The 16,741-nt window shown below is 46.0% G+C and overlaps 1 protein-coding gene across 1 annotated transcript in view; it reads right to left on the minus strand.

The window, feature by feature from the left end:
* Positions 1–16,525, minus strand: part of Arhgap42 (Rho GTPase activating protein 42) — a 226,544-nt gene extending 210,019 nt beyond the window's left edge. The window contains exon 1 of the mRNA XM_005077326.4: positions 16,072–16,525. Coding sequence (XP_005077383.1) covers positions 16,072–16,225 — 154 coding nt within the window. The 5' untranslated portion in view covers positions 16,226–16,525. The remainder of the gene's footprint in view (positions 1–16,071) is intronic.
* Between the last annotated feature and the right edge of the window lie 216 nt (positions 16,526–16,741).

The raw sequence follows: 16,741 nt of genomic DNA on the forward strand, positions 1-16,741 counted from the left end.
GAATGGAGATATGGAGTGAAACCAGCTATCCAAATCCAAGCTAGCAAACAGCCTCGGAGAGAGTTACAAATTCATGAGAGACTGAGCATGGGGTCCAGGTCCGGGTCCACTCCCAGAGCAACCAACTAAAGGCAAATATGAGGGGGCAGTGCAAGTCAGTTACCGAACCCAGAGTCTCTCACTTTCTCAAGTCAACTGGGATTCATCTGCCTCAGCATTTATCACCCCAACGTAACAATGCCATGTCTTCCTTCCGGTGAGGGATTTCCACAGAAACCCGCATCTTTTCCAGACACACGCATGCAAAAAAATACAAAATACATTAAACTCACTACAGGCTCTGTGCTGGAATCATTGTCGTAAGTATATGCTCGGCGTGCTTAAAACCTGCACCTGCAGTTCACAAGAACCCTGGTGAGGGACACCACTTGTATTTTCATGGAGCACCTGGGATAAGTAATTGGCCCATAAAACTGTATGCTTGCCACAGCCAAATAAGACAGAGCAGACCTGACTGTGTGCTTTAGGATAGCCTTGATGTCATTTCTAAAGGACAAAATGCATTGCTCGGACAGAATTGCATAAATAGGAAAAACAAAGTAAATAACCAGAAAACAGAGGTGGAAAGGCAGGGAGGCGAGGCCTGCGCAGGTTCTAGATGAAAGTGGCTAGCAAATAATTTACAGAGAAGCCTTCATGGATTAGAACACAATGAGTTGAAGAGTAAAGTCTGAAAAGCTGCATTTCTCCCCGTGTTTTCCTGACTGACTCACAGTTATACGCTTGAGCTTTGAAAATCATGGGCCTCTCACACACACACACACACACACACACACACACACACACACACACTCACACACATACACTCACGCACTCACACTCACACACACTCTCACACACTCTCACACACACACTCACACACACACACTCACACACATACACTCACGCACTCACACACACTCACACACACTCTCACACACACTCACACACACATACTCACACTCAGACACACTCACACATACTCACACTCTCACACGCACTCTCACACGCACACACTAACACATACTCACACTCAGACACACTCACACATACTCACACTCTCACACGCACTCTCACACGCACACACTAACACACACTCACACACACACACTCACACACATACACTCACGCACTCACACACACTCACACACACTCTCACACACACACTCACACACACATACTCACACTCAGACACACTCACACATACTCACACTCTCACACACACTCTCACACGCACACACTAACACATACTCACACTCAGACACACTCACACATACTCACACTCTCACACGCACTCTCACACACACACTCACACACACATACTCACACTCAGACACACTCACACATACTCACACTCTCACACGCACTCTCACACGCACACACACACATACTCACACTCAGACACACTCACACATACTCACACTCTCACACGCACTCTCACACACACACACACACACACATACACTCACGCACTCACACACACTCACACACACTCTCACACACTCTCACACACACACTCACACACACATACTCACACTCAGACACACTCACACATACTCACACTCTCACACACTCTCACACACACACTCACACACACATACTCACACTCAGACACACTCACACATACTCACACTCTCACACGCACTCTCACACACACACTCACACACACATACTCACACTCAGACACACTCACACATACTCACACTCTCACACGCACTCTCACACGCACACACTAACACACACATACTCACACTCAGACACACTCACACATACTCACACTCTCACACACACTCACACACACACTCACACACACATACTCACACTCAGACACACTCACACATACTCACACACACTCTCACACACACACTCACACACACATACTCACACTCAGACACACTCACATATACTCACACTCTCACACGCACTCTCACACGCACACACTAACACACACAGGATTGCACATAACAGAGAACTGTAGGGCAGGGATTTGACAGAATGGTGAGGACCACTTCCCCAGCATGTGCCCCTGCCTCCCTACAGGGACCAAGGCTAGGATCTCCGTAATAACAACCTCCACCCACCACAGTCCCAACACGCCCCTGTACATTCACACAATTTATACACAGCGTTTCTTTTCAGTATATTTCATTGTTTTCAAGGGCATATTTTTCTCATGTAATGACAATAATACGTAAACAAGTCTATACCTTAGTTTTTTCTCAAATTTGAATGATAAAATTTATGCTTACGAGATAAATAACAAATTTAGTAAACTTCAATAGTGCTTGCTTGTCGTTCCTAGTCATTTTCAATTATAAGTAAATTTAAATTCTTAGCTTGGGAACCGTTCGTAAACTGTACACACTGTATCACAGCCAATGTTCAGGGGTACCATGGGGTATTAAAATAGCCGAACGCCCACCATCTCTTTAGTTGGAAATGTATTTTTATTCCATTTAAGTGTGTACGGGAGGGGGTACCCATGGAGGTCATAAGGCCTCGGATCTGCTGGAGCTGGAGTTAAGGACAGCTGTGAGCAACCTGACGTGGATGCTGGGAACTGCGCTCAGGTCCTCCGCAATACGTACTTTTTACCACAGAGCCACTTCCTCGGGGCAAGCAGCAACTTTTAAAAACCAAACACTGTGACACATACAGATACCAAGTATATACTAATATGAATCATTCTTGGAAAGAGTGGTGACAAAATATTAAAAATAATTCTTTTCAATAACTACGCCATTGTGTTTCTGAAAAAACAGAACAGTTCATATACACAGAAACAAAACAAAACAAAAACCCTCCACAACTCCTAGCCTGGGGCAGTCTGGAACCTGAGCTGAGGTATTCCAGGCCGTGGTCCTTGACCGGTCCTGCATGAGGGTGTACACAGTGAATCCCTTGGTGCTTGAGTGTTCAAGACTAAGCTGTGACACAGGGTGGTGCTACCACAAACACCTCAGAGTCACTAGACATTTGGTGCATAGATGTGTGCCCAGGCAAAACACACATGGAAAAAAATGAATCAGTCTATTTTTTAAAAAGAGCACTTTACACTTAGGAAGGAAGGGAGGGAAGGAGGGAGGGAGGGAGGAAGGAAGGAAGGGAGAGAGGGAGGGAGGGATAGAGGGAAGGAGGGAGGCAGGGAGGGAGGGATGGAAGGAAGGAAGGAAGGAAGGAAGGAAGGAAGGAAGGAAGGAAGGAAGGGAGAAAGAGATGAGGAAGGAAGGAAGACAGGGAGGGAGGGAGGGACACAGGGAGGGATGCTGGACTGCTGTCTGCAGACACTGTATGTAAAACAGCAGTCTGAGCTTGTGAGCTAGAGAGGCTTGCAAAGGGCTCCTTCTTCTCTCTAGCAAAGCCCTGTAGCAAGAGTTCAAACTGATATTAATTAATAATTGGTATTAATAATACAAACCCAGGGTCAGATAATAGGAGGGAGAGCTGGAGGGTCAGAGAAGCAAAGAGGCTAGCCACTAGCTCATGCCTCCAGCTCAGACCAAAGGGGCGACCCTATCTCCAGGAATCTTCAGACCAACTGCCTAGACTGCCATGAGTTCCTGTCTCCTCCCGCCTTCCCAGCCATATCCCTTGTGTCTCCACCTCCTTAGTGCTGGGGTTAAAGGTGTGTCACTCCACGTGCAGAGATCACCTTTGTGTGAGCTCTGTTTCTCTTTCAGATCCATTTCCTGTAGCACAGGGTGAACTTGAACTAACAGAGATCTGCCTGCCTCTGTCTCCTGAGAGCTGAGATTAAAGGTGTGTGCCACCACTGCCTGGCCTCTATGGCTAACTAGTGTGGCTAGCTTTGCACTGTGATCTTCAGACAAGCTTTATTTGTTAGATCGTAAAAGAGTACCACCACAAAGCCCTACAGAGGCTGTGATTGTACCCCAGCACCCCAGCATGTCAGGGCTTCCTAAACACCTCCTCACAACCTGTACACCACAGGCTTCGCTCCAGAAGGAATTCTTCACAAGACCAAAGTCTTATTCAATCACATAGCAGATACATGATCCAATTTCCTTTCCGTGAGCTCAGCCCACTGCAGATGTTGCTCTACATGAAATGCAGCCGCTCTGGTTCCCTTTACATTTCATATGTAGATAGTTTTAAATTACTTACACATAAATAGACTATGGACTTTCTACGATTAACAAAAAATGCAATGGAAATATTTAACAGAATTGTGTGAATACTGTATTACTATAATTTACCTATGTATATTGTATTTAAAGTGTGTCCATTTTAACATGGAACTTTAAATTAAAGGTGATATAAATTGTATCACCATAGAACAGCCTGGAAAAGACTCTTTTTAGAGCATTGTAATAGCAGTATTATTTTATCAAAATAGGAGGCGGGAGGCTAACCAGGGTGATTTTTTAAAAATCTGAAAGTAATGTAATGGAGGCATAACTCTATATATGAAAAAAATTACTGAATTTTTAATAGGGTGAGTTCCATGGCAGTAATGAAACATAAAAACAAATGGCAATTTTTAAAAATTCCCCAAAATATTAAAAACCAGCCCTTTGAGCTGGGTGTGGTGGTATACACCTTTAATCTCAGCACTCAGGAGGCAGAAGTAGGTGGATCTCTATGAGAATCAGGACAGCCTGGTTTATGGAGAGAGTTATGCAGAGCTAAAGTTTGAGACCTTGTTAAAAAAAATCCTTTGAAATGGTAACCTGAAAATTGGCAATGTAATAATTAATATACCATTTTAACAACAAATCATAATCAGTTGTACAATTTCACTTTTGTAGCAATGCCCCTGTTTATCCGAGTCAATACACAATATTATAGTTGCTGAACAAAAGATTCTTTTATTAAGTTGTGTGCGTGTGTTGTGTAGCACAGGTGCGATGTTTGTACCTGAGTGCAGGTATGCTCGTGCACAACGTGGAGATCAGAGGGTAACTTCGGGAGTCTGTTCTCTCCTCGCACTATGGATTCTGGGAACTGAACTAAATTGATCAGGCTTGCACCATCTCACTGGCCCAGGAAAAGATTCTTTAATGCAAATGTCAATTTGTGTATTCCTTCCTTTCTTTCTTTCTTTCTTCCTTCCTTCCTTCCTTCCTTTCTTCCTGTCTTCCTCCCTTCCTTCCAAGACAGGGTTTCATGTAGCCCAGGCTATCTTCAAACTCTCTATAAAGCCGTGAGCTTGTGACGCTCCCGTCTCCACCTCCCAGATGCTGGGACACAGGCACACATTACCACAGCCAGTTCATGTGGTGCTAAGAATCGAATTGCCCGGAGTCTCCTGCATGCTGGACAAGCCCTCTACCAACTGAGTCATATCTCCAATCCACAAATATCAATTTTTATTGTTATTGTTTGTTTATTATGTTTTCAGTGTTCTGCCTGCACACCAGAAGAGGACACCAGATCTCATTACAGATGGTTGTGAGCCACCATGTGGTTGCTGGGAATTGAACTCAGAACCTCTGGAAGAACAGCTAGTGCTCTTAACCTCTGAGCCCTCTCTCCAGCCCCTATCAAGTTCTTAACAGCCTAATCTAATCAATTTCACTGTAGTAAAATTCCACAGCATTCTAGTTTTCCTCAAGAATTTTTCTTCTCATAGAGTTTTGGAATCAGTCCCATTGTTAAGTGGTCTGACGACCTTTGACTTCAGCATTTCCACGTATTAGCCGGAAACAATCTCTTGTAAACCTGGCTATCTAATGAGCACATTCACTTCATAGCATCAGTAGCTAGAGTGGGAAAAGAGTGAGAATATTAGTATTGAAGACCGTGTCATCCTTTGCACTATATATTCTGCAGATGTCAAATATCCAGTACGGGGCTGGAGAGACGGCTCAGCAATTAAGAGTACTAGCTGCTTCTCCAGGAAGGCCCAGGTTCAAAGCCAGCACCCACAAGATAACTGACAATCATCTGTAACCCCTGTTCCAGGGGATCTGTTCCCTTTTCTGGCCTCTGAGGGCGCCAGTCACGTGCATATATGGTGCACAGGCAAAGTACCCATGCACATTATATAAGTGAAAATTTTTAAATATGTCCAATACAAAGGGATGTCCGCATGTGATGCAAACATTCTTCACTGCTCTGGAGTGGGTGAAGTCACAAGAGACGTGTAAGATATGCCCACAGTTACAAACGACAGATGTAGAAATGAAAAGGCACATCACTCACTCCAAAGCCCAGGCTCTTCCTACTAAGTTGGACCGTCTGTTAGTGCTGCATCTCCCATACACTTGCCAGCTTCCGAAGTGTTCCGATGATCAGAGATGAAATGCTACTAGCCAGACATATCTGCGAATGACGATGCTAAGCTCACCTGAACAGCAAGCATTCTCCTTGTCTGTTATCCAGATTCTTAGCATTGGGGAGACAGAGGCAAGTGAATGTCTGAGTTGGAGGCCAGCCTGGCCTACAGAGCAAGTTCCAGGACAGCCAGTGCTACACAGAGAAACCCAGTTTCAAAAAAACCCAAACAACAACAACAAAAAAGCCAGTCTGACTACACTCACAGTACATCTGAGCCTTGCAGGCACGCCTGGAAAAGTCATTTTTCTAAGCTACTATCTTCCCTTCATACAGAAACCGTACATGGGAAAACCTGCTCTCATCTGCAGAAGACTGCCCTTTAAGTTTACAAAAACTGTTCACTCATCTATTTTACTGCTGAGAAGTACAAGCTATGACTGTCAAATGACATCATCTATGAGACATTCTCCAATATGCCAGAAGAGCAATCAAATCAGACAAGCCAACCTTGTTAAAATGTCACGATTTTTCTTTCGTTCTTTCTCTTTTTCTTCCTTCCTTCCTTCCTTCCTTCCTTCCTTCCTTCCTTCCTTTCTCCCTACCTTCCTTTCTTCTTTCTTTCTCTCCCTCTCTCTTTCTTTCTTCCTTTCTTTTCTTTTTTTGGGGGGGGTGTTGGTTTTCTAAGACAGGGGTTCTCTGTGTAGTTCTGCCTGTCCTGGAACTCACTCTGTAGGCCAGACTGGCCTCCAACTCAGACATTCACTTGCCTCTGTCTCCCCAATGCTAAGACTAAAGGTGTGGGCCACCACTGCCCAGGGATTCTGCATTTCTTAAAATAGCCTTAGGAATACTCTTTCAATAGCCAATCTAAAACTGAAAGCTGAAAAAGAAAAATCTATCATCACTACAGTATTCTGCAGTGTTCATTAGGTACAAGACTCTTGCCTCGTCATGCAGGTCCATTATAATCTAAAATGTTATTTCCACTCAAGAATGCAAAACGTAGAAAATCCGGCCCTCCTAATTTTCTCGGCATCCACATCTCTGCAGAAAGGAGAAAGGTTAGAGAAACCTCAAGAACCAAAACTCCCCAGCAGCCTGAGCAACCTGTGTGCCTCTTTCCTGCCCTGCATTTGACATGTTCTAAAGCAAACATGCGCTTTACATGCCACTGATGTGTGCAGGATCCACCACAACTCTGGCTTCACTGTAGTAAGTGGATGTTTCTTTTCCAGACAGGGTCTAGTTGCAGAGCCCAGGAGAACCTGGAACTCACAATCCTCCTGCTTGAAGATCCCAAATGCTGTTCTTAAAGGTATGCAAGGAAAGCTAGGTTATTGACAATGAAGTAAGATGCTGTAAATAGAGTGTTCCAGTTAGTCATCTCCAATTAGACGTCTCCTGGAAATATCCACACTAAAGTTTAAATCCGGGCTCAGAAGATGGAGGTGCGTGCTGTGTAATCCTGCAAACTCGGGTCCCATCCCTGGAACCGAGGTGAAAGATAGAACCAACTCCACAAAACTAATCTCTGTCCTCTAGCACCGCATCCACACAAAACGATAATGTTTTTATTTTTTGTTTTTTGAGACGAGACTTCTCTGTGTCACCCTGGCTGTCGTGGAACTCTATCTGTAGACCAGGCTACACTTAAACTAAGAGATCTATCTGCCTCTACCTTCTGGGTGCTAGGATTAAAGGCATATGTTTCCATGCCTAGCTAATAATAATTTTTTAAATTTAAGTTTAAGATCACCTGGACAAAGATTCACCTTCCTACTTTCCTTTCCCCCTCCTCCCCCTCCCTCTTCTCTCCCCTCTCACTCCTCTCCCCCTCCCCCTCCTCTTCCTTCTCCTCCTCCTCCTTCTACTGAGACAGGGTCACACATAACTCAGGTTGGCCTCAAACTCACTATGTAGCCAAGGATGACCCTAACTCCTGCTCTTCCTGTCTCAGTGTCCCAGTTGCTGGGCTCACAGGCCTGCACCACCACAAATAATTACATTCAATGACTATCCTGCTACCACCTTGCCCTTGCCCTTTGCTTCAGGGGCTTTTGGGATGAACTAGCTTTATGTGAGTTTCTACAAGTATACAGAAGCCAGACATCGTAACTCAAGAGCTTGGCTGCCATGAAAGGTGAAGCCGGGGTCCCATGACCTACAGACCAGGCACTTAGCAGTGGGCTCTGTCTTTCAGGTTGAAAGTCAGGAAAAGCAGCTCTCGGTCAATGAGGGCTGCTCTCCTGAAGACACACTGTAAGGGTGATTAGATTTGGGGCAGCGGTCTGGCAGGCTCAAAGGAAGGGAGAAACTGGCAGAGTTGCAAGCTGCGCCTGCCTGGTAGCAGGGGGAAAGAGGCACAATGCGCCTGTTTGGAAGCTGACACGGGCAGATTTCGAGCCAAGCAGCGTGACGCCTGGCACTGTAATCAGAGCTCTGCAAGAAACAAGACTCACCAAAGAAACCCAAATTTATACAAACTCATTTCCCTTCTTGTCTCATCTGTCCACCATAAGCATTTCATTGTTACATAGTATTTACTCAGTGCAGTGTAATATTCCAATTTCTTAAATCTCCTATGAATCTAGGGAAAAGATTAGCCACTTTCCATAGAAATGTATAAAACTTTACTAGACTTATACTTGTCGCCAAAACAATGCTAAATCTTAACTGCATTCTTTTTATCTTATGTAATCCTGAATATCACTTTTCCATCAATACTGCAGTCTAAGAAACAATAATGATTGAAAGGACATTTCTGAGAGCGGCTTTTCAGTGACTCAGAATTGAGTGGCTCCCCAGATTTCCTGCATGCTAAGAAGTTCCTAGCCCTAGCGACCGGAGGCCATGCATGCAGTAGTTACTGCTGGGTGTCCCTTCCAACATACAGGCACTGCCTTTGTATTCCCATTGCACCCCATTTTCTGACCTTCTAACCCAGAAAGCACCTCAGTGACCAGACTCTACAAAGGGAATCAGGAGAAAGAGACAGCGTTCGAGAGTTCCCACTAAGTTCCTGGAACACATCGTGAGGTAGATTGGAACAATCAGCCAAGCTGACTTACCTCCACTCCAATGAGCACCAAGGCACCCATTGAAATTAACACTAGTGTGATTGCCTTCCCAAGGCCCCCGAAATGACCTTGAAGCGCCATAGTCCGAATCCAGCCCCTAAAATTAATTACAGCTTATTTGAAAGGCATCTGCTCATTTACCTCGGGTTCTGAGGACAGTAAGAAGCAAATGATTGGTGGGGGTAATTACACATTCACACTTTTGACTGGACTGCCCAATCCGGCAAGTGAAACTACCTCAGTGAAAAGCACAGCATTGAAACAGCACTCCAGAGTAAACAGGCATCGTGGATGCCCCTACTGCAAGTTCAAACGCCAGAAAGAGGCTGGAGGACATTTCTCAGAGTGCCTGCAAATGACTGTGTAAACAGGAGGGAACCATGGACAGTCTCTCCAATGCTGTAAACTTTCCTTTCCCCGTTTTCCTTAATTCTTTTTTCTTATACAACCAAAACTTCTGAATGCAGAGCAGGTCCCAAGTATCCCAAGCAGAGACTGGCTTAGTGACAGTCCATGAACAAGGCTGAGTTTGTGCAAGAGATGGGGGATGGGGTCTGTCATCTTTCCCACAACAACTCCTTTTTTGTTATTGCTGTTGTTTTAGAAGGGTCTCCTACAGCCTAGGGTGGCCTTGATCTTGCTACATAGCCAAGGTATCAAGTCAAGCCATGAACTCCTTCCTCCTCCTGCTGCCTGCACCCCAGAAGCAGTAGGCTGACAGGTCCATGCCAGCATACCAGCTTCCTTTCTAAGACAATTCACTGTGTTTACTGACACTGGGTTTTCCTTTTACCTTTAACAACTACTCATTCCAGATCACTACCCGTGTAGCAGTGACCTTCACACTGAGGTCTGTGACTTGACAGTAGATATCTATGCTAACCTATGCTACTTACCTCCCTAGCATATTCTACAACTTAAACTTGTGTCCATCCCAATCACTGGAATGAGCACAATGCATTTTCTTGGGGTCATGGGGCACTAATGTCATAAACATCTGCTTCTAAAAGTCAGGTGTCTAGTGAATGACTAGGTCAGTGAGGGAAGACCATCAACAAGGCATCAGGACTGAAGGAGGTCCCAGGGGGAAAAGCCACAAACAAACACTCTGTGAGAGGAGAATTAGTTTCAGCAAAACAACATCATTAAATTAATTGTACAGAGTTGACTATTTTTGTGTTGGTTTTTCAATACTGTTTACATTAAAATTATAGACGTGTTTGCTTTTTAGATAGTATGAATGTAATACATAGAATTCGTTTCATGCTTATGTATTCCCCTGGTGTCATCGCTGTGATTAACAACATGAGCAAGAGTTGGGAGGAAGGGGTTTATTCAGTTTAGGCTTCCAGGTCACATTTTGTCACTGAGGGAAGTGATGGCAGATCCTGAAGAAGAAATCATAGAGAAACACCGCTTACTGGCTCTCTATCTCACAGTAAGCTGCCTTCCCAAAGTTCTGAGGGATGATACTGTTCACCGTGGGCTGGGCTCTTACATCAACTCACCAACCAAGAAAATGCTTCACAGACATTCCCACAGGCCACTCCTTTGTAGACAAAGCCCTCAGCTGAGGTTCCCTCTTCCCAGGTCTTGTCAAATTGGCAACCACGATTAGCCATCACACATACATTTAACAATCGCAATAAATAACTGAATATATATGAGTCTCTATCATGGTTGTTCCCTTTTAAAGAACCCCAAGCATACAGGTTTAAGAAACTCTCAACAGCAAACCAAATAGCTAGCCAGTTCCAGCATAAGCCAGAATAGAGGAAGGCTGGTCCAGATGTTGCTGCCAAGCAGGCCGTAGGTAAGAATGCTGACAGAGGGGTTATCTAGTCTGCCTGTATCATCTTATTTCAGTGTCCACCAGGATGGTTTCGAGACCCCTGAAGCCACTGAAATCCAAGAGCATCACCTATTAAAGGGCATAGTGTTGGCTTAGGACACATACACATCCCAGTCTACCTCGTCTCTGGAGCACTGATAATGCCTAACACGGTATACATAAATACCTAGTGCTTGGGGAAACCACTGTGGCAGCTAGCCTGAGGATGCCAACCCCCAGGCTCTATGTTTAAATGCTTGGTCCCCAGTGTGTGGAACTGTCTGGGAAGGATTGGAAGGTGTGGCCTTGCTGGAGGAGGTGCGTCACTGAGGGGAGTAGGCTTGGAGGTTTCAAGAGCACGTGCTAATCCCGCCCCCCACCTCTGCCGGCTGCCTGCAGATCAGGATGTAAAGCCCTTGGCCACTGCTCCAGCGCCATGCCTGTCTCCTTCCTGCTGGGATGACAATGATCTTACCCTCTGAAACTGTGTAAGTAAGCCTGCAATTAAACGCTTCTGTCTACAATACTTGCCTTGCTTATGGTGTCTCTTCACAGCAGTGGAACAGTAAGAAGATGATGAAGAAAAGTCTGTGTAAAGAGTTATGTCTTTCTCTTTTCACTTTTTTTGCTGACTGTAGATACAGAGGGCAACAGGTATTGGAATTATCAGTTGACTTAATTTACAAAACCCTGGCTGGGGAGACGGCTTACTCCGTAACATGCTTACCATGCAAGCCTGAAGACCAGGGATCCCTCTGCAGAACCCACAATAAAAATTTAAAAACAAAGTGTGTGTGGTCATGTTTGTTCAAATCACAGCACTGATGGACAGATAGAAGGACCCCAGGAGCTTCATGGACAGACAGCCACATCTACTCGGTGAGTTCCAGGCCAGTGATAGACCCTCATTCTGAAAACAGGTTGAACAACAAAACATAAATGACAACCTGAGCTTGTCCTCTGCCCTGTGCATGTATGTGTGCTCTCTCTCTCTCTCTCTCTCTCTCTCTCTCTCTCTCTCTCTCTCTCTCTCTCTCTCTCTCTCTCTCACACACACACACACACACACACACACGCAAATAAAAACTGACAAAAATGCACATACGTGTGGCACATAAAGTTACATTCTGACACATGTATAACTGCAGAATGGCTAAGTTGGGTAACCTCTGCATCACCTCATCCTTTACAGTTACAACGTTGAAATCTCGGTTACTTTTAAACCTATTCTCTCCCTACCATCACCCCACTTCTCTTTTTTGCAATCTACTTCAAGAACAAAGCTCATGTTTCTCTCAAGGATTCTGTAAATACAAAGTATAGACCAAAAAATAATAAATAAAAGTCATGCAAGCACACGGGAAAGAATGAGAGAATAATACTGAAATATTTTACCACAGACGATTGCTAGAAAGAAAAAAATCAGTAAAAACCTGTGATTTAACTTTAAGGCTAGCATCTGATAAAGGAGTAAAGTCCACATAACATACTATTTGATAAGGGTGGAGCTTTGAGTCACACGCTGGAACCAAACTTGAGTCACTGTTATCAAGAACAATGTCAGATACCACTTCTATACGTCAATAACCCTAGGCGTAATGTTTGTAGCTACTTGCCAGCTATCACACTTGGAATTTGAACTCAAGTCAAGATGAGTATGCTAAGCTGTCACCCTCTTCCTTAGAGTGAGCACGAAAACGGAACTGGGTCATTTAAAGCAGAATCATGTGAGTCTGTCAGACCAACAACTCTGGAAACTGAAGACAAGAAAAGCAAATGAGCTGAGGTGTTCAAAACTATCCTGGGCAACATAGGGGCCCTCATCTAATAAACAAACAAGTAAATAAGTAAATAAATCAACAAGTAAAAACAGAAACACTAGCTTCTCTTCCCGAGGACATGAGTTTGATTCCCAGAATCTACATGGTGGCTCACAACTATCTATAACTTCAGCCCAGATATCTGACACTGTCTTTTGCCTCTGCAGACACTGCATACATACGCTGCAGACATACATGCAGGCAAACACTCACATGCATAAAATGAAGTTTAAATCTGGTTCAACTCATTGTGGCAATGCAATGCTGTGATTCCAAAACTCAGGAAGCTGAAGTAGCTGGATTTCAAGTTCAAGGCTGTGTGAACTACATAGTAAGACCTTGTCTCGAAATATAAAGGAACAATACCAATCACAACAAACCCACAAGATAAAACTATCTAATTCAAGATATAATCAATCTTCCATACAACCAGCTAAAGAATCCTGGGTCAAGAGACATGCATAGTTTTATTGGGACAGGCATGTACATATAAACCATAAGGGAGCATACACAATGAGTGTAGTGCCGTGTGCCAATAATCCTGGGACTCAAGAGGTAGAGACAGGAAGACAGGGAGCTCAAGGCCAGTCTGGGCTTCATAAGATGCCCTGCATCAAGCAAACACAGAGGAACACATGCAGAAAAATTTACCACATCATTAAGAACAGAAATCAGACACTGTTGTCTTTACTTAAACAGGTCATAGGGTTAGTTGAAGACCTCCTCAGATAGGTAGGAAAAGAGTCAGGAGGGCCAAACTGGAACAGGGCTCCCTTGGTGGGCCTGGGAAAGCACTAAGGCAACTTCAAACCTTCAGACAGGCACTACCCTAGCAGCTTCGGAGGGCGGCCATCTAAAGCTGCAGCCTGGCCTGGAGTGTCATCCTCAGGGAACAGAAGTGTATTGGTGAGCCAAAAGCATCACTCTCCTGTCTCTTCAAGCATATTTGACAGCTGATACAGGTGTGTGCCTGTATGCCCGTGTGTGTGTGTGTGTGTGTGTGTGTGTGTGTGTGTGTTGGCAGGCCCATGATCAAATGAAGTGACTTCTGGGACTCTTCTTCCACTGTGTGTGGTCCCAGCGTGTGGAAGCAGGTGGTCAGGGTCCCACGCAAGGCACCACCCCGGGAATTCACTTAATGAGAAATAAAAGTTTCTTCCACAATGGAAAGAGTAACAAGTGTGTGTTAGTTAAAGCATTACAGAACTACAGCAGGTTTATACATTCAAGGGCCTAAGGCCGAATTCAGGAGGCAGGGTCTCAGTGTGTCTAACCTGGGTCCCGCCCAGAGGCCACATTCTTCCCAAGATAGCTGTGAATGCAGACCAGTGTATTTTCAGAACTCAGTATCAAAAGGTTGGGCATCTCCGGTGCCCTCCAGGACTTCACACCCTCAACACGCCCTCAGGGTCATATTGGAGAACAGCCCTAGAGAGGGTCAAGAAACACAGCTAGACTGAAGAATCCCGAGAAAGTGTGCAATATCACCAGTGAAACAGAACACATGTCAGGAAACATTTTCAACGCATGAAACGCCAAATGTAGATTGGCTCCCCCCCCCCAAGTGTGAGTCAGCCTGGCATGGCACACTGTGAAACGGATGGCCCTTCTGAGGAGACATCATGCTCCCTGGTACTAGTGAGGTAGGTTCTGAGACCCTAACCAAGATTTCAAACCAGATAGAAAGGGAGTTCACATCTGTGTAGACAGCTGCTCAAAGAACTGCACAGAAGCCCGGTCTTCACAAACCATGTAAATAATCATTATCATAGTCTCAGATTCAGATTCACCGACAATGGACATAAACACATTTTCTTTATTCCGGATAAATAACACAAGTGGTGCATAAATATTTGGGCCCTGGGTATGGCCAAAACCAAAAGGGATCTGGAAGGCATTAATTTCAAGACATCTAAGAGAAATCCTTGCTAGTAATACAGTGTTCAAAGTGTAGGTCACATGCCGAGTCTGTTGCAAGCATACACAAACCCTAGTCATACAGACTTGCACTCCACCTGTGCACTGACAGCACCCCTGAAAGTCCTGGGGATCACCAAATCATCCAGAGGCCTCTCCAGCCAACCCTAGTGCCCTCACCAGACGCCAGAGACCCAAGACTTTCGCCTCAGAAGCTGAAACCTTCCCAAGCTTCTATTTAAGACACAAACAGGCCTGGCAAAGGCGGTGGTTAAGCACTTGGTTCTCAGTATGAGAAATTCTGGCTTGAGAGACTTTTTTAATTTGCAATAATCGAAGGGGAAGTTCTGGAGAAGAAAAGAGGAAAGAGTATCCTGTTGGGAGGGGTGTGGGAAACGAGGTGGAATCCAGATACTGACATCCATCAGATGTTGGATTGAACTCAGACCCGAGCTCTCACCAATGACCAACACCACACACGATGCCGGCCAAAACCCAGTACTCACAGAAAACTGTAAGGTTATAAAATCCACCGGTACTGTGCTGCGTCCAAACAGCTTATCAGTGGCCAAACTGCAGATTTTTAAAAAGTCAAATCAAGACTCTGTTGTATGTGTTTTTTTTTTTATATTATAGAGTTCTCTACCTTCATTTTAATTCTGAAAACCAGGCTCTTGATCCCCAAGAGGTTTTTTGCTTGTTTGTTTGTTTGTTTGTTTGTTTTGAGACAGGATCTCACTCTGTCGCCCTGCCTGACGTGTTATTTCATTCTTAATTCAGACTAGCCTCAAACCCCTAACGTCCCTCCTGCCTCATCCTCGCCAGTGCAGACGTGCCGACAACAACAACAAATGAATAAAAACAGAGCAAAACACAATCAGGCACCGAAACCCTGACAACAATAACCAAAAGTGAAAGTTCCCAACATCTTTTTAGCTACAAACTACAAAAGTTTACTCCGGAGGGTTGTCTGGGGGCCGGGGCAGTAAATCGGAACCACTCAGAACAGACATTGTTGGCCACCAGCAGGGGAGCCCTTCAGCTTTTGTCCCCAATCCATTCAAACAAAAGAAGCTCGGTCTGGGCTTCCCAACCAGGGTCCCGCACCCCGCGGGGGGCCCTGCACACCCCGGGGCCCGCCACTCACTCCTCAGCGCCCCGATGAGCAGGGAGCCATCCTTCAGCAGCTCTTTGATGAACTTGTTGGTTCTCTCCAGCTCGATCTCGTGACACTGAAGTCTCTCCCTGAAATCCGGGCTGTCCAAGTACGAGTCGCTGAACTCCAGAGTGGGCAGCCCCATGGCCCAGGCGCGGGGGCCGCGGGAGCGGCGGGCACGGGGACACTGCGAACGCGGCGGAGCGCGGGGGAGCGCGGAGGACCGGGCCCCGCGCGCCGGGCTCAGTGCAGCTGCCCTGAGGCCGGGCGGAGGCTCAGGGCGCTGACGCCGGGGTGCATCGTCGCTCGCTCGCAGCGTGGGGCTGGCGAGGCTGCTGGCTGCGCCGCGGAGCACAGCCTCCTGTGCCGTGGGGACAGTGGCGTGCACTTAGCCGCCCGCGGCGACTCGGGCCCGCAGGGAAACCCGCCCCCTGTGCCTGTGCCGAGTGCACGCGGGCCGGGCTGAAGCTCCGGGGCCGACCCTCCTCCGCGCTCCCCGCCCCTCGCTGTCCCCGCCCGGTCCCCGCCCGGTGCCCGCCGTGCGCACTTCGCTCCCGGCGCCCGACTTGCGCGACCTGCTCCCCTCCAGGCCCACTGCGATCGCCCGGCCCTGTGCGCCCCAAACTATCTCCAACCCCCAGCGTCCCTCCCAGGAGAGACT

This window comes from Mesocricetus auratus, unplaced genomic scaffold (genome assembly GCF_017639785.1).
Source record: "Mesocricetus auratus isolate SY011 unplaced genomic scaffold, BCM_Maur_2.0 Super-Scaffold_100040, whole genome shotgun sequence".
Lineage (NCBI taxonomy): Eukaryota > Metazoa > Chordata > Mammalia > Rodentia > Cricetidae > Mesocricetus > Mesocricetus auratus.